At 38.6% G+C, this 26,917-nt stretch overlaps 3 protein-coding genes and 1 non-coding gene across 19 annotated transcripts; 3 read left to right on the top strand and 1 right to left on the bottom strand.

Moving 5' to 3' along the window:
- The first annotated feature begins 518 nt into the window (after window positions 1–518).
- Window positions 519–5,727, top strand: LOC137739809 (ribosome biogenesis protein WDR12 homolog). Its single transcript, XM_068479523.2, has 14 exons — window positions 519–894; window positions 1,041–1,141; window positions 1,896–2,002; window positions 2,425–2,460; window positions 2,578–2,663; window positions 3,000–3,058; window positions 3,137–3,247; window positions 3,354–3,479; window positions 4,005–4,148; window positions 4,301–4,409; window positions 4,549–4,685; window positions 4,793–4,828; window positions 4,929–5,024; window positions 5,345–5,727. Exons 1-13 carry the CDS (start codon window positions 732–734, stop codon window positions 5,019–5,021), a joined length of 1,308 nt encoding a protein of 435 aa, XP_068335624.2. The 5' UTR covers window positions 519–731; the 3' UTR covers window positions 5,022–5,024; window positions 5,345–5,727.
- Window positions 5,728–9,286: 3,559 nt separating this feature from the next.
- On the top strand, window positions 9,287–15,567 carry LOC137739367 (uncharacterized). Of its 2 annotated transcripts, XM_068478931.2 has the most exons (15): window positions 9,287–9,532; window positions 10,066–10,220; window positions 10,385–10,445; window positions 10,538–12,035; window positions 12,118–12,149; window positions 12,338–12,470; window positions 12,854–12,951; window positions 13,253–13,297; window positions 13,462–13,567; window positions 13,889–14,015; window positions 14,157–14,272; window positions 14,413–14,489; window positions 14,660–14,794; window positions 14,956–15,024; window positions 15,125–15,567. In XM_068478931.2, the coding sequence occupies exons 2-15, from the start codon at window positions 10,072–10,074 to the stop codon at window positions 15,395–15,397; spliced, it is 2,919 nt and encodes a 972-aa protein (XP_068335032.2). In that variant the 5' UTR covers window positions 9,287–9,532; window positions 10,066–10,071; the 3' UTR covers window positions 15,398–15,567. The 2 variants fall into 2 exon arrangements, with proteins under 2 accessions (XP_068335032.2, XP_068335033.2); XM_068478932.2 differs by lacking the exon at window positions 10,066–10,220 and having other exon boundaries at window positions 9,404–9,532.
- Window positions 15,568–16,141: 574 nt separating this feature from the next.
- On the bottom strand, window positions 16,142–16,214 carry TRNAA-UGC (transfer RNA alanine (anticodon UGC)). The gene has a single exon. It is a non-coding gene; the product is annotated as a tRNA-Ala (tRNA).
- Window positions 16,215–18,178: 1,964 nt separating this feature from the next.
- On the top strand, window positions 18,179–26,277 carry LOC137739188 (uncharacterized). 15 transcript variants are annotated; one of them, XM_088699970.1, is made up of 12 exons: window positions 18,294–18,433; window positions 19,325–19,604; window positions 19,806–21,524; window positions 21,606–21,676; window positions 21,815–22,065; window positions 22,364–22,433; window positions 22,569–23,249; window positions 23,316–24,133; window positions 24,281–24,329; window positions 24,436–24,677; window positions 24,815–24,922; window positions 25,358–26,277. In XM_088699970.1, exons 2-12 carry the CDS (start codon window positions 19,451–19,453, stop codon window positions 25,584–25,586), a joined length of 4,392 nt encoding a protein of 1,463 aa, XP_088556096.1. In that variant the 5' UTR covers window positions 18,294–18,433; window positions 19,325–19,450; the 3' UTR covers window positions 25,587–26,277. The 15 variants fall into 15 exon arrangements, with proteins under 15 accessions (XP_088556093.1, XP_068334832.2, XP_088556091.1 ...); XM_088699967.1 differs by having other exon boundaries at window positions 18,179–18,433; window positions 21,606–22,065; XM_088699969.1 differs by having other exon boundaries at window positions 22,569–24,133.
- Window positions 26,278–26,917: the final 640 nt, after the last annotated feature.

The raw sequence follows: 26,917 nt of genomic DNA, 5'->3' as shown, positions 1-26,917 counted from the left end.
CTTATATTGAAAAATAAGGGAGGAGAATTCGGATATCTTTTCCACATTTGAAAGAAAAGTACCACTAAACTAAGATCTAACACAAAATATATACTAGCTATACGTAGACATCATATTTTGGACTATATGACGTTGCGATGTATATAAGATGAGTTTAAATAATTAAAAAACGTGATAAATTATGAGTTCAAATCTTGAGGATTCATGAATCGTGTTCGTTTATTATATATTATGCTGTTAGAAATCATTTTAAATATTTTTATTTAAAAATAAATATAAACAGTACTTGAAAAAAAATTAAATCGTGTTCGTTCATTATATATTGTGCGGTTAGAAATCATTTTAAATATTTTTATTTAAAAATAAACATAAACAGTACTTGAAAAAAAATGATCGTACGATATATAATGAACGAACAACTCACGATTCACGGATTCTCATCCTCACTAAAAAGATCCAGAGAAGATCATTAAATATAAAAAATCAACGATATAAATCTGGAAATATTTGAACCTGATACTCAAATAAAGCAACGTACGAAAAAAAATTTAATTTGTCTCTAAAACGAAACGTAACGGTGCGTTTCGCACGGCTCTAGTTTCCTTCGGTTACTAAACCCTAGATTCCTTTCATCCCTTCCGTCTTAAACCCTGCTGCTAGCCTGCTCACACCTCTCTCTCCCCTCCTCCTCTTTCTCTCTCTATAATCTCTTCCACCTGAGAAGCAGAGAGATGGACGCCGACGGAAATTCCGAAGAGCCGTCGCGTCTGGTCCTCGTCCGCTTCAAAACGGACCTCGGCTACCCCTACAAAGTTCCAGAATCCTCCATTTCCATCCCCGCCAATCTCACCCGCTTCGGCCTCTCGACCGTCGTCAACAACCTCATCAAATCAGGTAACCTTTCATATTCCCACACATGTTTTTCCCTCCGCCATTGTTTATCTGATTGGCTGCTGCCTGTGAAAAAAAAAAAAAAAAAAAAAAAAAAAAAGGATTTTGCTTTTTGGTGTTCTGAAGCTATGATTGGTGATTGTGATCAGGAAACCCCGATTGGGAATCGGAGCCTTTCGATTTTCTTATCAAGAATGAGCTGGTTCGAATGTCGCTCGAAAAGTTCCTTCTTGCCAAGAACATTTCCGCGGTGCGTATCTCCGACTTTTCGGATTCAATTTGCAATTTGTTGCGTGAATTGTGTGCATAAGTTTTCTGATGAAATGCTGTAACCTTTATGTAATTGCAAGCAACATGGAAATAGAGAGGAATGCTGAGAGAATGGTCAAAAGTGACGGGATTGGAACAGCGGAATTTAGAAAGTTATCAGCTTGGTTAATGATAGGCTTCACCGCAGGATTTGCAATTTACTTGTTCCATCTTAAAACGAGATAAAGTGAAGTTGAAAAACGAAACATAGTTTTTTGTTCATTAGACGGGATTTCTAAGTTACACTTCGTTAGGTGTAACTTTGGACATAGGATTTAATTGCTTCAAGTTCCATCGTAAAGTTCCTCGGAATTTTGTAAAGTCTGTTTCAGAGTCTCCAAACTGGATACTTAAGAAACCAACAAGAGTTAATCTAATTGGGTAAATTACTTCAGTCAGCCCCATAACATTAGTTTTGCAATTGTGTTTCTGGTTTCACAACTAGGAAAAAATTGAGTATATCGATTATTTAATTGCGCTTTAATATACTGGTTGGGTTAGGAATCAGATTTATTTTTGGTCCATTTTAAATTTTAGTGTCAAGTGTGGATGTTATCTTCTAAATTAGAGTGGAATGGGTCTTGTGTTGAATATGTTTGCTTTAACGAGTTTATTTTAGATAAGTTTATTTCATTGTTGTCATTTTTTCCACCTTTTTTATTTGATATCTAACGATAGGTTTATGATTATTACAGGAGAGGATATTGGAAATCGAATATATACGGGCTGTGGTCCCACGCAAAGAAGAAGAACCTTCTTTACATAATGACTGGGTCAGTGCAGTTGATGGTTCTAGTCCCAGGTATACCCACCACAATTTGTAATGTGTACTACATATCTTCACGGAAGTCTGTAAATACTTGGTTGCTCCTAAAGTGTGCAGCGATAAACTCTTATCCTGCATAGCTTGGGTGCAGTATGTAAACAATAAGGATATATCTATCGCTAATAAAGTGTGAAGTTAGAGTAAATTTTTTGAGCTGAGGAGTTGTAGTTAGGTCCTCTTATTAAGTAAGGTGGCATGGAATAGCTAGCTTGAAAAGTATTATTTTCAGTTCTACTCCAAGTCTCTTCAGAGGAAACCTTCAATTGTCATTTCTCGGAATATGTTAGCTTGCATTGTGGTGCAATATGAAGTTATTTCTGAAACATTATCCTAAATTTGATATTCTTGGTTTGGCCCTAAAGTAGTTTGAAACTCCTGTAATTTATATTCTATGGCAGGTTCTTTTTGACAGGCTGCTACGATGGTTTGGGAAGGTAATTGCTCTAAAAAGTTTTGATTTCTTTTCTTGTGTACCTTATGATTTCTCATGTGGATACACCCAAAATAAGGAAGCTTGATATTTACTTTTGTTGAATTTGGTCTTCTTTTAGGGTATGGAAAGCTGCTGGAGCATGTACACATATTCTGGAAGGACACAGTGAACCTGTTACTTCAGTTAGTATAATCAATCCAAAAGGTAGCTATAAGATCTAACTGTTGATAATTGGCTTATTCCTTGTTGAATGTGGCCACAATACTGTTTTAATCAGTTCTTTAGCAAACGTCAATTGGCGCTGCCAACTACTTGCATTTTTTCAGTTCTGGGTTTTCGAGGACCAATTTATTATGGCATCCTCATTGTTTTTGCTTTTGGATTCGAAATTTTTTTAATGTCTAATGGGATACTCCTTTGCATGAATTTTTGTGTGTTAGGAGGTGGTTTTTTACCTGGTAGCGGATTAGGTAGTGCAGTTCCCAATATCTATATTATCTTGTCAGAAGTGCTTAAGCTGTTATTCATTTTCTTATGCAGGTGGAGAAAGTGTTACCGTGGCTACTGCTTCGAAAGATCGGACACTGAGGCTGTGGAAGGTAATTGGATGACCATACTGATATCACAAGGGTAGTATGATGTGTATACTAATATTTATTATTTGTTTTTTGGGGAAGTTCAATGCAGAAGAGACCCGAAAAAATCCTTTGAAGATAAGAGCTTTCAAAATTTTACGTGGACATACAGCAGCTGTTCAAAGTGTTGCTGCTCAGACCTCTGGAAACATGGTCTTGTCCACTTCTGATTTCCAATATGTAATTTGATAAGTAGTGTATATGAGATTGGGCTTTGTCTATAACTTACCTTTTCTTTTGTCTTCTTACATATGATTAGGTCTGTTCAGGCTCTTGGGATTCTACTATCAATTTATGGCAGACAAATGAGCCTGATTCAGAAGGTGATACTGTGTCAACGAAGAAGAGAAAAAAGACTGGTCAAGAAAAGGAATCGCAGTGGGAGGTATGTGATATGCTTATATATTAAATTTTATAGAGAGGGGTTTAATAATTTTTGGGGTGACATTCAATTGACTAAGTGGGGACAGGCTTATAAATATTGAACTCAGGGTGCACACGGTATGTACAACTTCCTAGCCCTAACAAATGGCTCATCACTTTGTTATCGGTTGAAATTTTTGCACTAGAGAATTCTTGATGGTTTCTTTGGTTCTGCCTATGAATTAAATTTCATAATGTTATGTAAAACAATATTTTTCGATCTAATGTAGAAGTAATGGAAAGATTAATTCATTTAAAGGAAATGTCTATGTAAGAAAAATAGATCAATTATTTCTTTGAAGGGGATGCCTAACTGGTTTTTGATTTATTAAAGAGTTGTTCAGCTAGAAATCAATGACGTGTTTACTTTTTTTAGATTTAAAAGATTATTGCATCAATGATCGTGGTAATTGATAGTTATGGTTGTAGTAATGAGCCAGATTGTTTTCCCTGGTAATTGATAGTTATGATAAATTATACGTCACAGGGGGAGGCTGTTTCTTCTCTAGTAGGCCATACACAATGCGTATCTACTGTAAAGTGGCCGGAACCTAAAACAATTTATTCTGCATCGTGGGACCATTCCATTAAAGAGTGGAATGTCGAGAGAGGCACAGCCACGTCAACAATAGTAAGTGCAAATAGCCTTAGCATTCTGTTGTCTGAAGTCTTTTTTCACAACCATGCTTATGTACTTTCTGTGGCATCAAATCACACAACATCCTGGCATTTGCTCTCTCAGAGTTATTAAATGTGTATGTGGTAACATTCTCCTCGTGACAGTACCATGATAAAGTACTCAACTGCATTGATATTGGAGGTGAAGGTTCTGCTTTGATTGCTGCTGGTGGTTCTGACCCCATTGTTAGGGTATGGGATCCTCGTAAACCAGGTCCGTTAGACGTCTCAAGTGTTCTGCTCTCTCTCTCTCTCTCTCTCTCTCTCTCTCTCTCTCTCTCTCTCAGCGCACACACACACAAACAAACTAAAGAACACAACCATCTGACATGGAGGTTTTATTTATTTCCTAGGAACTTCTGCTTCTATCAAAACTTTCTCATCTCACACTTCTTGGGTTACGGCATGCAAGTGGCATCAGAAGTCTCCATTTCATTTAGTCTCTGCATCTTATGATGGAAAAGTTATGCTGTGGGATACGAGAACTGCTGTATGCCTCCTCCTCCTTGTTTTTGTTTTCTTACAATGGTTCATGATTTCTGCCCAGCGTGACCTTTAGATGAATTTGTTACTCAATAATAGTGTTTTCTCTTGCAGTGGCCCTTGTTTGTCTTTGATTCACACAAGGACAAGGTACAACATTATTCTCTCTTTCTATCATTTTAATGTCCTTTTTTCGTTAGTGTTCTAAAATTCAATCTATTTCGTAACTGTAAACTTTGCTGTAACTCAGGCGCTATGTGCTGACTGGTGGAAAGGTGATACTGTGCTTAGTGGTGGTGCAGATTTCAAGCTTTGCATGACTTCCGGGGTTTCTGTGCTATGAGAGGTAAAAGTTCCAACTTTTATACGTTATTTGGAAAATTTAATGTCCCTCCCAACTATCAAAGCACAGAAACTTGTCGTATACCTACACACATTAGAGGAACAAGACAACGTATCTATCAGTTTTAAACCTTTATTTGTTCGTCTGGGTGCATATCTACATGGATGAGTTTTGCCTTGAAAGTTCGTGTTGATTTGATAATCCCGCTTTCTGCTGTACTTCATATGTGGCATTAAAAGCTCAAAGATTCTGTCTCGAAACGTTTTGCTTTAGTTTGTTCTGTTGCGTGATGATAATTTCAGTATTTCTGCCATTGCTTTCAGCCATAAGCAGAAGAGTGATTTGAAGATGGAAGGACTTTTGCATCGCTTACGGCATGCTTGAATCTCTACGTGTTTCATGATCGTCTGGAAATTGGTTGCGAGAATGGAGGCAATCTGAGTATTGTGTCTATGGGGGATGTTTGACCGTGGCTTTTGGTGCCTCACATGGCCGGAGAATATATAGTCTCGGAGCTATTTTTTGGTCCAAGGCAGACTCTGGCTTAAGCAGCAGCAATAGACTGACTTCTTTAGACGCGCTCTCGTTGTACGATTGCTTGATTATATCTTATAATTTTTTTGGTAACTTTGTACTTTTGGAGGTTTGCTTGAATTCTGTAAACGGTGGTCCGTCCTATCATTAATTTTATCAGTCTTAAAATTTAGCGTTGTTCTTTGGCGTGCGTTTGCCCAAAATACGAACATGTACGCTATAATTCGTAACACAAGTGGAGGGATATTTGAAAGAAAATAAAAATCCTTCCACTCTACTTGTATAACATATTGCTCTGTGTTCCGAGCACATTGAAATGTTGAAAAGTTTCTGTGCGTTGGAGGACTTGAGGATTGCAACTGTGTAAGCTGAGAATCCAAGTGGACGGGAGAGGAGAATAAATTTTTAGGAACTTTAATGAAAAGGTTCCGATATTATTCATTTTAACAAAAAATCACATTTTTAACCTAAAAAGTCAATCATAGTACTATTTATTTTACCTTTTATTTTGTAGTTTTCAAGCTCTTTTAATTAGTTTTTCTTAAGAAATTTTGTTTTAATGAATTTAAAAAAATACACCCTTAGTTAACAGATGCTTAAGGTTCACCCGAAATCAACCGAAAAAAAAGTGGGTGATTAATGGGGTTCAACTGTTAACATTTTTTATAACAAACGATATTATCAACCAACCGTTAACCACTCAACAACTCGTTAAGTCTACACCCAAATGCTGATTTAAACGGGGTGGGTTAGATTGGGTCGGGTTAGTCGGTTGGGTTGAAGTTGCCACTCCCAACTGTGGGAATGGATTTTGGCGCGAGAATTCGGTTAATTAATTTCCAGTTCCTATTTTACCCCTGTGATCTCCCTTGATGAGTTTGTTAGAGGCAGTTTTAACTGATCAGTGTAATTAGAGAGAGAGAGAGAGAGAGAGAGAGAGAGAGAGAGAGAGTGAGAGTGAGTTAGAGAGAGAAAGACTATAGATAGCCGCACATAGCTAGTTCATTTCTTCATAGTTTTTCATAGCACAATGGCCTTCAACTTTCTCTCTCTGAATTTCCCAAAACTCCCTCTAGATCTCTGCCTCTCTCTCTCTCTCTCATCTTCTTTCTTTTTCTTTCTCTCTCATCTACTTTCTCTCTCTTTCTCGCTCTCTCTTCTTGCCGTGCTTCTTGCACATCATGGAAGCCGCCGCCGTACCGGAATGGCAGCGTCCGTTTGATCTGTGGTTTCTCACTCTGCTCGACCACCTCTGCGAGTCTGAAAGAATTTGGACCATGGGATGTCCACTGGCGCGTCTTAAACAAGATTTCCGTCAAGCAAGCGGCCTCGAAATCGATCACCGCTCGTTGGGCTTCAACAACTTGAGTGGATTCATTTCCAGCGGTTACTCGCACCTGTGTACGATGGAGAGGATCGGCGGTAGAAGGAATCGAAATCTGTTCGTCCGCCCCATCAAGACTCCTCCTACTCGTCAGGACACTAATTATAAGGTCGCCGATATCTACCGCCTCGTACCTTTTGTTATCGCAGTCTTTCTGTACTTTGTTTTCACCATCGACACCGACAACGATAACATGAAACTCTAGTGATGTCAGCCTTAGAGGAGGAGGAGGAGGAGGAGGAGGAGGAGGCCTCTGGTGATTGTTTCTTTAATTTCCGCGAGATCTTAGGCTAGGCTGATTAGGCGAGGCTTGGCTTAGGGTTTGTTGTATTTTCCGCGAGGTCAAGAAGGTGCATGCATGGTGAGGAGATATTTTGGGTGAATACGACTTCTTGGCACAATTTGATATTCTTTTAGAAAATCTTGATGTAATAGTATAATTCCATTACAAAAATAATGAAGAAGAATTCTACGTTTTACTTCATTTTCTTGATATGTCCAGTTTGATGTTTGTCTACGTACTTTTCTTATTTATTTTTTATGTAATTTTGCAATCTTTATTATATTTAGAGGTAGACGGACACGTGAGAGCGAACCTTAACGCAATATAATAATTGCTTCCTTATGATCAAAATGTTAGTCTTGAAATTAAACTCTTTAAAAATAAGGGTACGACAATACATACGATCGATGTTGCTCCTCACTCTCACATACATAACATAAAACCTTGCTCTCTTGAGTCGCCCTTAGAACCGCAGAGACACGTGATCTGGATAGCGAATCCCAAATTTTCTTTCAGTGAGAGATCTGCCTTTGTCTTCCATATTGCTTTCTACGAGTTTATTAAAAGAGGAGTCAGATCTGGGAAAAGTGAGCTGCCTTTTACAGGTGGGCCTGTGTGCTCGTGCGAGATCCCGTGAGTGCGAGCCAACCGTTAAAATGACTGAACTACCCTTACAAAATGACTAAAGTACCATTAATGAGTGATATTATAAGTAATTTTTTTGTTAGCAAATAAATACCTTAAAAATTTAAAGAAAAACTAATGAAAAGGGTTTGAAAGCTTTGAGTTTTAACGATAAGGATAAAATAAAAGGTAAAAAGAATAGTACCAGGATTGACTTTTTAGTGTAAAAATATGATTTTTCGTTAAAATAAATAGTACCAGAAGTTTTTCGTTAAAATTCCCAAAATTTAAACCCTAATAACATGTCTACTTATCTCAGATTCTCAAGCGAAGCTCACACAAAATCAAGAATTCGACCTCTAAAGAAATGAATTGGATCCCTAAGTTGGGAAGTAACATTATAATTGCTCGAGAAAAAACTCATTCTGAGTCTGTATTTTGTGTTCATTCTACGCTTATACTGTTTTTAAAATGTCAAATTTGTCCAATTTTAGTCAAGAATAATTTATTTAGGACATGAGTATTTTAATAATACTGGTTTCAATTCAAACTCAGTGCATTAGTAAAACAACTTTTGTAGAATTAATATTGGGTAGTGCTATTCACATCTATTTTTACTTTCCACACATCTTATTAAATTTGTGTCCATTGATATTGTTCAATTCATTTGATCCGACGGTCAAAAATTGAGAGGGTGCATGAAAAGAAAAAATAGGTGTGTGAATAACAACACCCTTAATAATTTCATCCCCTTGATAGACTCCAAATTTCCAACTCATCTTCAATTCTTTGAAAGGTCGATTACCCAAGAAAATTTGCCTGTTTATTTAAATCCAAGTTCGAAACCCATTCACCTAAATTGAATAGTTTCGGATATCGTTCTAAAAATTTCCGTCTAGCACTCTCTGATTAGTCTTTACGCATTTTAAAATTAAGAAAGTGTGCCTAGAGTCACTTAGGTGTTTGCCTAACCCACCTAGGTTGTGACTTCCACTTAGACATAAAATTGATAACATTTTATTTTGTCAATAAGACTTGGATGAACACTCATTCAATGTTTGTTCCCCATGTTTTCAATATCTTCTAATACTTTCTAATCTATATATTATTTTATTTTGTAATTTATGTATCACAATACAATTATGTGTTTTTTTTAAGTATAAATAAACACTTATTATACAATAATATAGTAAATTTACTTAAATCCGCCTAACCTGCATAAGCCTCGCTTGAATACTAGGCCCCAACCCACCGCTCGATTAGCGCCTAACGTCTTTTAAGGCATTGGTTTCGAATTCCCTCACCAACAAGTTTCAATGTTTCATGACTTTTTGTTGTTATAAAAGAAAAATGATGGTGCATGCATAGTATTGAGGGGTATTAAAGTCATTACATGGATGGTCAAACACAATGGAGTGCCCCTGAACTTGAGTGGAAGCCGCTTACCATTGCCAATTTGACGCCGCGTACAAAAAAGCTTTAGGCCTGTCAGTCCCTGCGCCATTGCATTTCTTCTCCTCCTATTTCTCTGTTCTCTCTCTCTCTCTCTCTCTCTCTCTCTCTCTCTCTCTCATCCTAATCCAATAATCCGTCCACACTAACAATTCCCCACATTTTTTCTTATCCTTCCCAGAATCATGGGGTCTCTCCAACTCCTTTCAGATTAGCTCAACCGTTTTCCACCAGGTTTTTATTCTATACGTTTTCTGTATAATTATATTCCTCTGTGTGCATGAATTTTTTGGGAATCTGAAGGAAATATGGATCATCTGATCAAGTGTTTGAATTTCTGTAAAATGTCATGTGATGTGATCGTTAATGTGGACATGCATGTGTGTTTAGTTTGATCATTGATGAATTTGGTTTTCTGGGTTACTATTGCTTGAATTTTTGAAATTTAATTAGTAGTTGAATTTCGTGGAACTTGAAGTCGTAGAATTTGGGTTTTGTTTGGAAAAGTCATATTTTTATTTTGTTGTTTGTAATATTTTATTGTAAAATAAATAATTTGAAGTAAAAATTATGTAAATACTCTTTAATTTGATGAAATAAGTTTTCTGGGTTCGCATTGTTTAATTTTTTAAAGTTGACTTGTAATTGAAAATTGTGAAACTTAAATTATAGAATCTGGGTTTTGTTGGAACAAGATTATTTATTTATTTTTATGTTTTTGTGTGCCTTATATCTTGGTAAAGATCAAAACTTTTAATTTCTTGCAGGAAGAGATGGGTACAATTTCATTGCCTGAAATGGCAGTTGGGGTTATTCACCACTGCCCCATTGCATCTTCAGGTCCACATTGCAAGTATGATAGGAGTGTATGCCGCCTGGGGCGGCGTCCTCTTGTCCTCAGAACTAATTCGAATAGAAAAAAGTGTGTAATTTCTCTCCGCTGATGCTCCTGTGAATTTATAATTTCATTCCTACATTGTTTGTTGACATTTTACTATATTTCTTTCCTTTAAATGTGGCGGAAACTGTTGTAAGTTATTTGAAGGTTGCGTTTTCAATATGATGACCAAAACGAAATTCGTGCAGGAACCTTTTCTACACGCCACATTGGCTATGTAAATCAAGAACTAGTATTTTTTCAAGCATGGTAATGTCTCTTCATGCTAAAGGAATGATGTATTTCTCCTCATAGTATTCACAGCTTTTGTGACTCATGGCTTCTGATTTATTTTTTTACAGGATGATTCCACTGACACTTTTACCGACGTGGCTAACACTTCAGGTAGTAGTGAAGTGTTGAATATAGAAGAAGATGAATTGATGACAGCTAGGAAAGCTCTTTTGGAGGCCCAAGCTAGACAAGAAGCCATTGAGAAAGAGAGAGATCAATTGCTTGAAGAGTTAGCATGTTCCGAGGCTAAACAACAGGAATATGTTGCTACCATATTGCATGACAAGGAATTGATTATTGCAGAACTTGAGGGAGCCAAGTCACTGTTCCATCAGAAGCTGCTGGAATCAGTTGAAGAGAAGTTCAGCTTAGAGTCTAAGTTAGTTCTTGCAAAACAGGATGCGGTTGAACTTGCGGTACAAGTAGAAAAGTTAGCGGAAATTGCTTTCCAGCAGGCCACATCTCACATTCTACAAGATGCCCAGATGAGGGTTTCAGCGGCAGAAACTACAGCTGCTGAAGCAGCTTATCAGATAGAAAAACAAATTAAGGAGGTGACTGAAGGTAGTATATTGTTAATTGTGGAACAGTCAAAACTTGCAATAGAGAAGGCACTGGATGCGGCGGAAAAATCTGGTGAGTATGCATCAAAAGCAGTACTAGAATATACTGAAGGTGTGAGTCCACTGGATGAGCTTGCTTCCCTTCAGTCAAAAAATATTATGTTACAAGGTGCCGTAAATGATTTAGAATCTCAGTTGTTGCTGACAAGAAGTGACGTTGATAGGTTGAAGTTGGAGTTGGAAAAGGCCCTTGCACATGCAAATGCGTTTGAGGTCCGAGCTAATGATGCTGAGAAAGCATTGCTTGAATTTCAGGAATCCAGTAGGAAAAATACACTCCAGAAAGAGGAGGAAATTATGTCTTTGATAGAGAAAATAAAGAAAGATACGTCAGAAAGAAAGAAGTCTTCTTCTAAGGCGTTCAAGGCTGAGTTGCAAAGCATTAGGGATGCTATTGGAGCTGCCAAAGAAATGGCACGTACGAAAGATGATGCATACTTGAGAAGATGTGAAGCACTGCGAAGATCACTGAAGGCATCTGAAGCTGCTACAAAGATGTGGAGACAGAGAGCAGAAATGGCAGAATCATTATTATTGAAGGACAGATCACTGGGTGAGGGGGATGAAGATTCTATTTATGTTGTTAATGGTGGGCGGATAGACCTTTTGACAGATGATGATTCACAGAAATGGAAACTTATAAGTGATGGCCCTCGCCGAGAGATACCTCAATGGATGGCTAGGAAAATTCGTACCATCAGTCCCAGGTTCCCTCCAAGAAAGATCGATGTAGCTGAAGCCTCGAGTTCAAAGTTCAGATCTTTGAATTTGCCCAAACCTGATGAAGTATGGTCTATAGCTAAGGAAAAGCCAAAGGAGGGCGATACACTTATTGAGCATGTGCGTGAGAAAGAAACAATAGAAAAGAAACGAAAAGCTCTGGAGCACGTTCTTCAGAGGAAGACCATACAATGGCAGAGCACCCAGGAACAAACAAAGTTAGGTTAGTTTTCTTGTGTTCCCAAAATTGCTTAATGTTACTGAGAAAAAATGATGCCTGTATCTGACTTGAGACTTAAATGCAGAGCCAGGAACTGGAACCGGACGTGAGATCGTGGTACGTATTTTCATACCAATTGGTTGAAATAGTAATATGTCATCCTAAGTGTAGTAAAGATTGGTTACGCAAGAAAAGATTTTCAAGTTTACTTTGATCAAAATATGCCTTCTACTCTCTCTCTCTCTCTCTCTCTCTCTCTCTCTCTCTCCCTCTCTCTACTGACTCTTATTCTTTTGCTTTTGAAGTTTCAAGGCTTCAATTGGGAAAGCTGGAGAAGGCAGTGGTACTTAGACTTAGCTCCTAAAGCTGCTGATTTATCTAAAATTGGGGTAACGGCAGTGTGGTTCCCACCACCAACAGAATCTGTCGCTCCTCAAGGTTCATCTCTTCCTCGTCCATTTTGTTTAGTTTTTATCTCTCTTGTTAACGAAATTAAATACAGCAAGATTAATGATTTTTAAGACCTTCATGTGCATGCATATAATCATTCTGGATGGCAATGATATTGTTTAGGTGTTATTGTTGCATACCTAACAAGTTGCCTGATCTGAAGTACTTTTCTTTTGTTATGTTCTTAATATTTATATGGTATTCACATGCCACCTCCATGTGTGTGTGTTTATATGTTGAATCATACTTAGGGAGTTAGGACCTGCATTAGTATATTTAGTAGCATAAAAACATGATTTGATGAAGTTTGCGGCTCTTCAGTAATTTTGTACAGAGTTTGTAACCAGTTACCAATATGAAATGACTCACAGGTTATATGCCTTCGGACCTTTACAATTTGAACTCAGCATATGGTACTGTGGATGAACTTAAACACTGCATTGAGGAAATGCATTCTCAAGATCTTCTGGTAGGTAGAATCTTATGCATTGAAAATCAATTCTTGAACTATTTAATGGACTTTTGTATGATAAGAGGTTTCCGTTATTATCTTTTATTGTCTTTGTTCAAACAAGGAAAGTTGTTGAGAAAGTGCAATTCACTCGTCATAGGCTCAAAACAGAAATCGTCTTTGGCTAATCAGATCATAGGGCCCGATTCAGAATAATGCTATGCATATGTATAAGAATATTATCTACGTTTATTTTTTTGTTTAATTATCATGTGTGAATAATCGTGTTGGATTAGTAACATATTTTGCCTGTGAACAGGCCCTGGGAGATGTTGTCCTAAATCATAGATGTGCTCATAAACAGGTAAACTGTTGATTTCCTGTTTCGAAACTTCATGGTAGTCTGTTTATGACATTAAAAACTTTCTGAAACACCTTTTCGTTGAGCACAACTTTCATGTTGCTAACTCAGTTGGTCATATTTGTTGTCATTCCTCTTGATAAAACTCACGTTCTTCCCGATTTCAGAGTCCAAACGGCATTTGGAACATTTTTGGTGGGAAGCTTGCTTGGGGGCCTGAAGCAATTGTTTGTGATGATCCAAATTTTCAGGGCCAAGGAAATCCTTCAAGTGGTACTTTATTTTTTTTCTTTGATTTTTGGGGATACACAAACATTTTTTTCCTTTTTTGCCCCACGTGACCTTCTTTCAGAAATTAAGGAAGCAAATATTCTGTAAATTTTATGAGACATAATCTGAGCTTCACTCCTGCTCTTGATTGTTTGATTTAGTTTACGTAAAACAGTTCCGACTTGAGCAAGACATGCTATATACTACCCCACATCAGTGCGGGAATGTTGGGATAACCTCATGAAGTTTACATATGCATGTCTTAGAGACTACCAGAAATTTAAACTTACCCTTGTACCCATCTGCTGTTGATGCTGTGTGTAGGGGATATATTCCATGCAGCACCCAATATTGATCATTCGCAGGAATTTGTAAGAAATGATATAAAGCAGTGGCTAAACTGGCTTCGGAATGATATTGGTTTTGATGGATGGCGCCTTGACTTCGTAAGGTGAGAGTTCTTTCTTTTGGGGGGGCCAAAGGCCCAAGGTGTTTTCTTAGTTTGACCCAATGTTCAGATGTCTGAATCTTTAGAAAAAAATTTCTCCCTTTAATCCCTAGCATGCAATTAATTCCTTTTGTGTTGTTCCAGAGGCTTCTCTGGCACCTATGTAAAAGAATATATTGAAGCTTCGGTTCCCGCATTTGCTATTGGAGAATATTGGGACAGCTTAGCTTATGAACATGGAAATTTGTGTTACAATCAAGGTACGAACTTGTGAACTGCAAGAGACGATTATACACCGCCTTAACTTAGTAAAACTCGTTTGTGTCCAGAAACAATAATATGGTTACTGTTTTGCTCATTATGGACACATATGACAATGTTAAATTTTTTGGTTCTCTAGATGCTCACCGGCAACGGATTGTTAATTGGATCAATGCCACAGGCGGCACTTCCTCGGCATTTGATGTCACAACAAAGGTACTCTAGACTGCATCTGCTACATCCTATATTAGTTTGACTCACATACATTAGGCTTAAGAACAATGTCACTAGGACCGTGGGGAAAAATCGAAAAGTAGTCTGATGTAATTTATGTTGTGTGGCTGCATATTTGAGCCCAATGCATACTTAGCATTGCAATTTTGCAGGGAATACTCCACTCTGCTCTTCATAACCAATATTGGAGGCTCATAGATCCTCAAGGGAAACCAACTGGAGTTTTGGGATGGTGGCCCTCTCGTGCTGTCACGTTTTTGGAGAACCACGACACAGGATCAACACAGGTCTCTCTTTCACACATGCATGCACCCACACACAAGCACTGAAAGCAAATATCCCCATTAACGATGCCATATAACCATTAACGAAGCACAAGAAGCCCGTCACTGGTTTTTAACTGCTAGACTCCTGACGTATGAACTTTCTTTCTCTCTTTTTATGTCAGGGTCACTGGCCGTTTCCACGAGATAAGCTTACACAGGGATACGCGTACATCCTAACTCATCCCGGAACAGTGAGTTCTCAATCCCCTCAGTTTCCATTTCTTACTTTACGACTAGCTGCTATTAAACTTCGCAATCTGCAATCTTTACGTTCTTACCTCTGTTGTGCAGCCTGTCATTTTCTATGACCATTTATACGACTTTGGTCTCCATGACATCCTAACTGAGCTAATCGATGCTCGTAGAAGGGCCGGGATCCATTGCCGGAGCTCGGTGAAGATATACCACGCGAACAATGAAGGTTATGTTGCACAGATAGGTGATACACTGGTGATGAAGCTCGGACATTTCGATTGGAACCCGTCGAAGGAGAATCATCTGGAGGGGAGCTGGCAGACGTTTGTTGACAAAGGATCGGATTACAAACTGTGGGTACGACAGTAGTCTAGTACGATTTAAATGGAAACGTATACATATATATATACTTGTAACACCTGGGATTAATTAATAATTGTAACTTCTTGGCACCAGGAATAACTGCAAATATAATGCAAAAGAAAACAATTGTTTTGGAAGCAATATTCTTCGTAAATAAAGAAGGCTTTTTAGCCAAAGTGGATCATGAGGTTGACATAATTCGTCATTTTGATACCTGGGACTTAAAATCAATAGAAGTCGTCATCGAGATTGTCCATCGTCAATCATTTTAGTCATTTCGTAAAAAAATCTTCGTTAATTTGAAGGTATTTCTGTCAAATCAACTTTTCTACTTGAAATAATGGTTTTTTCAATTTGACAGAGATTTTGTATAGAAAGACCAAATGATTGACAATGGACAATCTCAGAGACCATTTTCAATTGATTTAAATTTTAGAAATCATTTTCAATTGATTTAAATTTCAAATACCATTTTAACTAAAAAGCGAATAAAAAAAACATGCCAAAATGTAAATGTCCAATTGCCTAATGAAATGATGTGACCTCTTTATTTACTTTATCTAACTATAAATGAAGTATGAATAGTATAACAATATGAACAACATCTAGATAATTAATAACATGTCGATATGCTTATCAAACCATCCAATCGACGATGTGATAACATGTCCGATTGCCATGCGACGATGTGATAGCAGCAAAACTGGTTAAGAAACAATAATAAGAAAATACATTTAAAAATGGTTGTTTTGGAGATGCAGGGGATCGAACCCTGTACCTCCCGCATGCAAAGCGGGCGCTCTACCATTTGAGCTACATCCCCGTCTTGCTAATTCTTCTCGTATCAAAATATAACTATTTTTATTTTAAAAAATCATCAATCAATCTGGGCGGGCATTTGGATCTCAGGATCCAAATTGTGTATCATGCGATCAGAAATCATTTGATTTTTATTATTTAAAATTAAATATAAATAGTAATTAACAAAAACTGACCGCGCGATATACGATGAACGGTTAAGATGTGAGGATCTCTAAGATCCCCATAAAAAGAATTTGAAGAGGATCCTCCTCTGGGTGGAATGAGATCCAAGTTGGATTTGTGTCGGAGCGTGGACCTAGACATCCTTACCATTCAAGAGAAAATAAGAGATCTGAATCATTCATCTTTAAATTTGTATGTAATGAATTAATGAAAGGGAGTTTTAACAAAAAGTTTACGATATTGTTCATTTTAACGAAAAATCACATTTTTACACTAAAAAGTCAAACCTGGTACTATTCACTTTACCCTTTATTTTGTCCTTATCATTAAAACTCAAAGTTTTTAAAATCTTTTCATTAATTTTTCTTTAATAAAATGAGTTAATGAAAATATAGAATTAAAATTAAATAGTCTAAATCTCTTTATCTAGGGACACTAGACACAGAAATCCAAAGCGATTTCAATCTTATCAGGGCAATTTAAAAATGTAGGAATGCAACCACCAACTTTGCCACATCAGTGTTACTGTGTATGTAAGCAAAAACGACAACTCAAGTCAAAGCCTCAGCTGCACAAATCCCGGAGTCAAAGCAAAATCGACGACCCGAGTCAAATTCTCGACCTTACCACCAATATTATTAATTTTTAGATCTTTATTTATTCATATTAATGATGTATCCTGTTCTTTGCATTAAAATGTACCCCATGGTTTTTCGTTGAATTAATTGGGAGCATGGCACGTGTACTAAGAATCAGAAACATAGGGCAATAAATGGCAAGACTTGGGGAAGGAAAATTAAAAACTCCATCACCAAACCCTACTACACTCTTCTATCTTTAAACTACATAAACACATCTTATTTCATATTACGATCACACAACTTGATTATGTAGATGCTAATGACTGTTGCTAGTTTTAGTTGTTCAAGCATTGTGCATAAATTATGAATATATATATATATATACACATTGACGGTTTAAAATTGTCACATGTAAGCTGTATTTAGAAGAAAGTTGTTATCGGTTAATTACTTTGTGATGAATATGAAGTTCATGAACCCTTTGAGTTCGCTTACTACATACATGAACGATTACAAAAATCCATTTGTAAGTTTCATTTAGGGGAATGCTATTGTCCAGTCTTAACCCTTATGACAAAAAACAAGCAGGAGCGTAAAAGATGATGATTTACACTACAGCGAATGTCAGCAGTTTAAGTATTTCTCATCTCAAACTCGTAAATTTAGCTAATACAAAATCTAAATTTAGCAGACATTATTGGGCCTTGAAAGTTAGGTGGCTTGGCCCAAACATATGACAACCCTAGATAATTAAGCACTTAAACCCACCCACTTATCCCTAATCTTTTGCTTAAACCGGCGGCGGGAAAATAAACCCAAAAAAAAAAAAAAATATTTACTTATTAAGCACATTTACAAAATTCTCTAAAAAAAAGAAAAAGAAAAGAAAAAGCTCCAAAGTTCGGCCTGAAAAATAAAGTGCACCGCCCCACGCGTGGACAAAAGCGCGTGACGTCCGAATATCCCGTCCACTTTTTCCTTTCGAGCCACAAGCAATGACGCACACTTACTTGAGCCTACGTCACACTACCATATCAACCGTCGATATCCCAGATATCGTCATCCGACGTCCATAAACGGAGGGCGCACCAACTCCCGCGAAGCACATTAACACCTCTATCCCCGTGCCGTAGGTTCGGGTACTCAACCATACCCGAACCTGGGTTCGGACCCCGAGCCTGAGGCAGCATTTTCTTCTGAGACTCTGTGTTTGTTGGAAAACATATTTTTCGGAGCGGTGTTTTGGTTGGATCGCTTTATCGTCGGCTTCGGGTCCGAAAAATGGATTGCGGTTTCTCACTCCTCTGGTCCTAGAGAGAGAAAGTTCAGTTCCGGAGAGATAGAAGGAGCCATTTGCGACGTCGTTTTGGAGCTTAAACAACTGTGGTGTGAATTGGGAGCTGTAAAAGAAGCAGAAACGACGCCGTACCGTCCGCGTTCTTGAAGAACCCTAATTCCCCTGGATTGGGATCACACTGTGAGCTCCCAACTCTCCGCTTTTTGCTAGTTTGCCCTTCTGAGTTCACACTCTGTTGGTTTAGCTTGTAAGAGTGAGACATTAGAGTTGGAACTGCTGAGGTTTGCTGTTTCTAATTTTAGTCGAATTACCTCGGAAATTGTTAAATTCAGGTGGTTTGTTAGTAGTTTTGGGAGAATTGGGGTTTCATTGATTGTTGGGTGGAGATTTTGTTGGATTTTTTAGGGTTTTTGAGTGTAAAGTTTGAGTTTTGCTTGTGATTTAATTTGGGTTTCTGTTGCTTAATGATAGTGTTTAAGTGCTTTGTGTTTAGCCTTTCATTTGTTTTTCGAAATCCCGAGTTCGCATTAAGCTTAAGTTTCTGCTGAATTTGCAATTTCGGGGGTTTGCTCTCTTTCCCATCTTTTGGTATTAGCTCAAATACTCTCATAAGAGTTGTAAATTCGAGTGCTGAAAAGAAAATTCAACTGTGAATATCGAAAAGTTCGAATTTTTTTCATTTCAAATAATTTAGGAAAGTTTGAATCTTGTAGCTGGGCACCCAAGCCCCTAACACACACACACACACACACACACATCTCTCTCTCTCTCTCTCTCTCTCTCTCTCTCTCTCTCTCTCTCAGAGAAGTCATATTTGCAAGCAACCGAATAATACTAGTTGTTTGACACTTGATTGGAATTTGTAACTTTGCTGTCGTAGGTTCCAATTGGAAAACTGTTTTAGCGGTTCTCCATAAATGAGACCGGCTTGAGTTTGAAATCTGATGTAACTGTATTTTCGAGGTTTTTCCATGATTAAATTTTCGACATTTTACTGGCTTTATTAATTGATATTTTGTCAAAATTGTCTGTCAGTACTTCTAATCTCAATTTGTCCAATGAAATATGCAGGACAAGTTGGAGAATGCCCGGCAGAATCGCGGGGATCAGGGTATCTTATGCATGATGGTCTCATAAACAGTCGTAGCTCTTTTTCACAGAAACAATTAGCTGAGAAATTTGGTGCCTGGGAATTTAATGCCTGGTAACGAAATTGAAGGCAGGATCCACAATTTTTATGAACAAGACAACTGTACCCGTCAATCTCAAGTTGCAGACGGTAATTGGCCTGTGCATATTTATAATCAATGGCATGGAAAACAAAGAGAGACAAGTAATGTGCAACAACTAGGTACATGTGGCTTCATTTTTTATGGTCTTCTTGATTGCTTTATGAGTTCTATGTTTTGATTGTCATGACTGCATTGGAATTTGCTTTTTGTTTCCCAAATAGTGGATAAATCTTTGAATTTTCCCCCAGGACAGTGGCATAATGTAAAATACCAAGTTAGTGTTTTTGAACGCCCTAATGTATCTGTTGTGGCATTTGCAGATTTTGGGAGAGGACGGGGCGGTGAGTCTTTGAGTTTTGATAAACAATATACACAGTTGGCTCAGAAACCGGAATTGTCCCATATTCAAACTAGAAACCAACATCTGGAGACGAATGGGTTTATGCTTGGATGGCAGGATTTGCAGGAAAGCCAGTTTTTGGATGATAGCTCAGTTTTTGTTCCACTTTCTTTAACTTCGAGAGGCTTATCTATCCTTCAATCAGAGCAAGAAAATGCATCGTGCGATAGTCCCACTTTGACAACCAATTCAGAAAGGTCTGAAATTACTGAAGCTTCCAGTGAGTTTAACTTTGTTGGAAGGCAGCAGCAACAACTTGTGAGGGTACAACAACAAGGCATTCCACAGATTCACTCGATGCAGCAGTCTGGGTACAATGACATGCAGATGTTGCAGCAGCACCTGATGTTTAAGAAACTGCAAGAACTTCAGAGGCAGCAGCAACTACACCAGTTCGGTGATGCAAGGCAACATAATGCAGTAAATCAGATCTCTGCAATTAATAAGCAGGCTTCAGGGGTTCAGTTTTCACCTCTAATCAATGGAACACCCGTTAATGATACGCCACAAATGTTTATGAACTGGGTGCAGAGGGGTGGATCTCCGGGAGGACAAAATGTTTCTAATAGAGTTATTTTTTCTCAAGAGCAAGGTCAAACTTTGAGCTCGATGGGTCTTGCTCCTCAGCAGTTTGATGCATCTTTATATGGTACTCCTGTTGCTAGTGGAAGAGGGACTATGAATCAGTATTCCCATCTTCCGGCGATGTCTCATGATTCTGAAAATTTGTTGACCAAGGCTAATGATCAAATGCAGAAGCCTGCTATGCAGCCATCAGCCTTCAATAACTCATTTGTAGGTGATCATTGTACAACTGCTTCTCCGGACCAGGTTTGCTCGCCTCAAGGGGCTTTCGTATCCCGACAAGGCTTTCAGGGAAAAAATGTATTTGGACAAGTTATTACTCAGGGTTCAAATTGTGGATCCACATTGGGTAACCTCCAACAAGGGGATACCTTGCAAACAAATACATCACTACAGGAGCTCAGTGGAAAGCAAGATCAAGCTGGCTGGCCGGAAATCTTTCAGCAAAAAACAATGCAGCATGGCCCTTCCCAGGGTTTGGTTCCCCTCGATCCAATGGAAGAGAAGATTTTGTTTGACATGGATGATAGTACTTGGGATTCGTCTATGGGAAAGCAGTGTGATATTGGGGCTGGAGGCTTTGGAAATGCATTCGAATGTTCATTTCCTTCTCTCCAAAGTGGAAGCTGGAGCGCGCTTATGCAGTCTGCTGTAGCAGAAGCTTCTAGTAGTGATACCGGCCAACAGGAGGAGTGGAGTGGGTTGACTTTTCAGAATACCGAGCTGTCAACTGGTAATCAGCCTTCAAACATCGTGGACAATGAGAACCAAGGAACTTGGGCTGATAACAATCTGCAGAGTGTCTCTTCCTTAAGTTCAAAACCTTTTCCCATGCATAATGACTCAAGTGTTAGTTCTAGCTTCCCTGGCTTTCCACAGCCAGACATCCAATTCACACCTGAGCATCGAGAAGGGTTTCACCAGGATGAATCTCACGAATCCATTCAGAAGTCTCCCAAAAGTTCTAGCGAGTGGTTGGATCGTAACTCTCAGCAGGTTCAGCCACACATGCGTTTGGACAACACATGGACCAGTCAAAGCAGTAAACCAGAAGGTAAGAATGTACATTTTCAATCCTCTAATGGAAATGATGCTAATTTTCGTTTCCCTGATATTGTGGGTGATTGTTGAACAGGTGATATTAATGAAGGCATGTACAATAGGAACTCTGAGAACCATATGTGGATTAGGGATGGTGATTCCAGGGTAACTTCATTTTCCAGATCAACTGGACAATTGGAGCAAGTACATTTTGGTTCAGAGAGTATTCTTAGGAACAGAGAAAATTCCAATATTTTTAACTTTCATTCTCTGCAAAATTCACACATGACTAATGTCCATCAGGAAACCAGTCACCAAGTCCAAGATAATAATAAGCTTGATCATGGGAAACATTTTATATCTAGCAACAAGGAGGACAATGAGGGCATTGGAGAAAAACAGCATCAAATGAGTAACAGCTCTCATGTTATGCAAAACTCTTATGGGAGGGAAGGTGGGACATATGAGCAGCAGCAAAATTGCTACCAGAGGGACAATTCGTATGACCGGAAATCAGAGGATTCTAGTGGCATGCGTGTGACTGCACAAACAAGGTAGTTTGCTTAAGAATAATGAGGGATTGAAAGTTCCGAATGGCTAATATTTCCTTTGAATACTAATGAACATTAAACATTCTCTCTGCAGCCTTCCTTATTAATTTCCATATGTATTCGCATTCGTTAGCATATGAAAGTTAAATATTCTCTCTGCAGCCTTCCTTATTATTTACCTTATGTATTCACATTGGTAGCATGTGGGCATTAAACATTCTCTCTTCTATTTTGTATATTCTCGTGGAATCTTTAGATGGCTTAACCACAACAGTCAAAATATGCTTCATCTTCTTATCAGGGTTGATCAGTCGAAGGAGAATAGTTCTATTGCACAGTTTGGCCGTTCTGGATTTAACCCATTATCTGAGGTAACTGAGGCAAAAACTCCTGGAGCTTCTGTTTCTCATATCTACAATCAGTCTTCTGCTTCTCAAGGTTTTGCTTTGAAATTGGCTTCTCCATCTCAACGACAATCCATTTCAAACACTCTTTTCTCTTCTCAGGGTATGATCCATCCAGCTAGTAATCCAAATCAAATGCAAATGGATTCTAATTTAAGAGAGAAAAATCAGACCTGGTCTAATCTGTCCCCTTCTCAACCTTTGCCCCAATCACATGAATCATCACCGAGATCCCGATGGGATGATAAATTTGGTATTGGGGGACAATCGAGCAGCCCTACGTCTTATAAGCATGGAAACTCTATTGCAGAAATTACGTCCAGTCCTACATTTTCAAGGAATCAGCGTCAAACGCAACATCTGTTTAATGTACCTGGTCCATCTAATCAGACAACTTCTCCTGGTTCTGCTGCAAAGCATGCACCTTCCAACCTTGCTCTATCTCAAGATACTTCTCAGCAAATTTTTGTCAACTCTGGTGGTCAACAATTCCCTGTTCTTGAAGCTGTTCCAGTTTCTCAGCCTTCTTTTATGTCAGGCATGCCTGCACGGGTTGGATTATCAGTGAAGCCACAGAGTTTGTGGACAAAGAACCAAAGTCAGCAACATCTTTCTGGCATGGAAACTACTTCATTGGCTTCAAAGGAGCTAAATGGTCTAAATACCCAGGACGGTGGATATAGGTCATCTGAATTTGGCCATTCCCATACGAGTTTTCAAGGATTCATTTCTGCACAAGAGAAGCAGGGGGAAGAGACGACGTTTGATGCTTCACAGACAGGGGTAAGGAATGTCTCCGATCCTAGTAATTTTGCCTCTGGAACATTGTTGAATCATTCACATCTGCAGGATCTTGGTGGAATACATCGTAGTGACAGCAATGGCCTGGCTCCCTCTGCAAGAAATCTTGGATTTCTTGGCCATGCTTTAAAACATTCACATGGATTTCGTCATGACCACTCCCGGCTGCACCAAGTGCAGGATACGAAGAATGAAGAGGCTGATCCAAGTAGGAGGGATCTGGATGTACAACAGATAACTGCTATGGCAGGACAGCAGTCAATTTATGGTCATAACAAGGATGGTGAACTGAATTCTCCATCAGCTCACAAGTTTTCGCCACTTGGAAATTCCAATGCGACAAATTTCCTGACGGATGCAAGAGAAGGTCCAAGTGTAAAAACTTCCTCACAATCTGCCTTCCAAGCGCAAGGCATGGTTGCATTTGGTGAAAGTGATTCTCAGAGTCCATCTATTGGCAATAATGTGTTACCTAATTATGCTGAAACTTCTCAGCCCAATCTAAGTATGGCATCGAACTGGTTTAAACAGTATGGGACCTTCAGAAATGGGCAGATGCAACCAACGTATGATGCAAGGCTTGATAGGTCTTCTGCAGGGCTGACCTCGCTTGCGAAGCCTTCGCAAAGCCTAAACATACATTCTTCTGTGGAACAGATAGATGCTTCTGATGCTAACAGAGTATGGCCAAGTACAGCTACCAATTTGGTAACAAGCGAACCCTTTGTAGCTCCCTATGTGTTACCTTCAGATGTCATTGATGAAAGTATGGCTATCGTGAGACCAAAGAAACGCAAAATTGAAACATCAGAGCTTCTACCATGGCACAAAGTGACAGAAGGTTCCAAAAGGGTTCAAGATGTCAGGTATTTACTATTGCTCCCCGTTTATTTTCTTTATGTCAAATTTGGCATGTAGAAGATGAGGTATTCCTTTGTTCACGAAAGTGCACAGCTGATCCTCGGGTCGTTTATGCTGGTTCGTTAACTTTTGGATTGCATTTTTTTATGCAGTCTGGCAGAGCAAGAATGGGCCTTGGCATGCAATCGGCAGACTGAGAAAGTGAGCTTCTAGTTAAATGGGTCACACCAGCAATTCATTCTACTTTAAAAAAATTCACAGGTATTTTGGATCCAGGTGTTTATGTATTATTCATTTTTAATGGCAGGTTGGACATGAGTTTGAAATGATTGAAGATGGACTTCCAATCCTTCGATCTAAGAGAAGGCTTATCTTCACAACACAGTTTCTGCAGCAATTGCTCGGCCCTGCACCAGTATCCATTCTCTCAGCAGATGCTGCTTTGTACTATGATAGTGTGACATATTTTGTTGCTAAATTATCATTAGGGGATGCATGCACCCTGGCCTGCAGCAGCAGTACTGATGTGCCACTGAACGACAGTAATAAGTAAGTCACGTTTCATGGTTTTTTGAGAGAACCAGAGAGATTGTAAATTTGAAGTTTATAAGAAGTTCTTGTGCTACAAGTTGTATGGTTCGAGGTTTGGCCTTCTAAGAATTAATTTCTCTGCAATCGTTTTGTAGGATTGGGGAAAAGCCTAAAGTTTCTGAAAATACTGAAATGCAGTATTTATCAAAAGCTGTGGAAGATTTCACTAATAGATCGAAGAAGCTGGAAAATGACCTACTGAGGTATGCCAAAATTTTCTGTTCAGGAATATTTTTTGACATTTCTAGTAACTACACTCTGTCATTCAGTCTTATTCGCGAACAAAAGGTAGAAAAATGATTCTTGCAACTGACCGTAAGCGGTTGGACTAAGGCTCAGTTGAGTATGCTTTTTCCCTAATAACCAGATCTTTAACTCTGCTAGAAGTTTACATGGGTGGTACTCATACATTTTTCCAAATTTTAATTTTGGTATAGTCACATATATTAGTTATTGTCAGAAATCAGCTACTTACCCTGTTCCCAAGGGTAAAAAAAAGGTTCCTTTGAATTCAGAACTACATGTCTTTTAGAAAGTGCGAAAATTGGGTAATCCTTAGAATTATGCCTTGCAAATCTGTCAGAATTCGGCCATTTAGTTCAATTTATTTTGTATCATGATGTCTTTTAATGATGCAGGTTAGACAAGGTTTCAATTTTAGACTTAAGACTAGAATGCCAGGAGTTGGAAAGATTTTCTGTCATCAACCGGTTTGCCAGGTTCCATATCCCCCAAACAGCTACGTCTGGGACCACTTCTTCATCCGGTACAGTTCCAACTGCACCAAAACCATTCCCCCAACGATATGTCACTGGACAGCCGCTGCCAAGACATCTACCAGAGGGTGTTCATTGTCTGTCACTATGATTGTGAATTGATTGCTCCTTCCCCCTGAATGCTCTTCCCTTTTCATCCATATGCATTCCAGATCCCGCTCATGCACCCGTTTATGATCACTTTTTACTGACATACATGCTAGCCTAGCATAGAAGAAAGAAGATTGAAAAAATGGAATGCAGGAAGTCAACCCCAAGTAACGAAAGCTGCTCGTTCATTTTTGAACCAACACCTATTGTTGTCATTTTTGGGAAAGTACATATTGTTCTCTTGTATATTTTGAAGAAGTTGCAAAGGAGAATAGGTAGAGTGCCTGAAGCAGCAGGAGGATGGTCGTTGGTACGAATGTCTCTTAGTGGCCCTAAGTTGTTGCATAAATTAGTTTTTAATCTAGCCATACCTAATTTATACAAGAATATCCGGTAGCTACGAGCACTGTCACTGTCGTATTTCCTCTCTTTTTCTTCTCCTTTGCGCTCTTCGCCGTTTTTACAGGTCTTTTCTGCATGAAGCTGTGCTGGCTGAACCCAGGAGAAAGAGTTGGGATGTTGAAGATGAAAAACAGTTTAGTTAGTTAGGAAAAATTGAATAATATTATGAAGGTTGTAATTTTATGATCCAACAGATGTTTTGCTTACTCTGCAAACACTCCACCTCCAAAAACATGGGTGAGTTTTTTTTTTTTCCTGCCATTAATGATAATATCTTTCTTGTTTTCTGATTGGTCACGTGTAAATGCTGGTACTTTTGCCTTTGGATTTTTGTAAGGGGGAGCGTATAAGATCTATCGGAAAAGGTTGCCGAAGCTTCCAACTCCATTGGAACTTTGAATTTGTTTGTCTTTTGTTGTCCTCTTGTAAAGTACTAGGTTTCAGATTCAAGACATTGATTCTGTGTCCCCTCTGAATGGAGTAAAAGACAAGGAAATGCTTCATTGGATAGGACAAAAAGGGGTTTGGAATTCATGGGATCCGATAAGTACTTTCGTTGTCTGTCTGCATCAGCAGAGCAGCATCTGATCCGTTCATGATCCACCGAAGTTTATTTATTTATTTTTTCATTTTTTGACAAAAATGATGATAAAATTCTGTGGTGTTACTTGACAGCTGACAACATCACGGATTTGATGTTTGTTTTTCTGGAAAAGCACTATTGTTTTCACCATCATTTTCTGTTGTCCACGTGGGTTTGGATTTGGAACATGGGATTTTTGCCACGTGGAATATGGGACCTGAGTCACCAAGGTCCTTGTCCTTGTCCTGGTTAGCCAGACCTAGATTGCTCATGGAATTGGGGATGGATAATTTTCCTGGGGCAGTGTTCTTTGCCACCATACATTTGCTCTTACATTACATATAAAC

The sequence above is a fragment of the Pyrus communis genome, chromosome 9 (assembly GCF_041283825.1).
Source record: "Pyrus communis isolate YQ-2024b chromosome 9, ASM4128382v1, whole genome shotgun sequence".
Taxonomy (NCBI): Eukaryota; Viridiplantae; Streptophyta; class Magnoliopsida; order Rosales; family Rosaceae; genus Pyrus; species Pyrus communis.
This window is presented reverse-complemented; position numbering and strand designations above follow the sequence as displayed.

Excerpts from the sequence above, each read along its gene's own strand:
- LOC137739809 (XM_068479523.2), top strand. The coding sequence starts at position 732 with ATGGACGCCGACGGAAATTCCGAAGAGCCGTCGCGTCTGGTCCTCGTC. Across the intron at positions 2,461-2,577 it reads TGCTACGATGGTTTGGGAAG|GGTATGGAAAGCTGCTGGAG; the intron begins GTAATTGCTCTA and ends GTCTTCTTTTAG. Across the intron at positions 4,410-4,548 it reads ATGGGATCCTCGTAAACCAG|GAACTTCTGCTTCTATCAAA; the intron begins GTCCGTTAGACG and ends TTTATTTCCTAG.
- LOC137739367 (XM_068478931.2), top strand. The coding sequence starts at position 10,072 with ATGGGTACAATTTCATTGCCTGAAATGGCAGTTGGGGTTATTCACCAC. Across the intron at positions 10,221-10,384 it reads ACTAATTCGAATAGAAAAAA|GAACCTTTTCTACACGCCAC; the intron begins GTGTGTAATTTC and ends AAATTCGTGCAG. Across the intron at positions 15,025-15,124 it reads TCCTAACTCATCCCGGAACA|CCTGTCATTTTCTATGACCA; the intron begins GTGAGTTCTCAA and ends TCTGTTGTGCAG.
- LOC137739188 (XM_088699962.1), top strand. The coding sequence starts at position 19,451 with ATGCCTGGTAACGAAATTGAAGGCAGGATCCACAATTTTTATGAACAA. Across the intron at positions 22,066-22,336 it reads CGTGTGACTGCACAAACAAG|TCAAAATATGCTTCATCTTC; the intron begins GTAGTTTGCTTA and ends TAACCACAACAG. Across the intron at positions 24,134-24,280 it reads AAAAGGGTTCAAGATGTCAG|TCTGGCAGAGCAAGAATGGG; the intron begins GTATTTACTATT and ends TTTTTTATGCAG.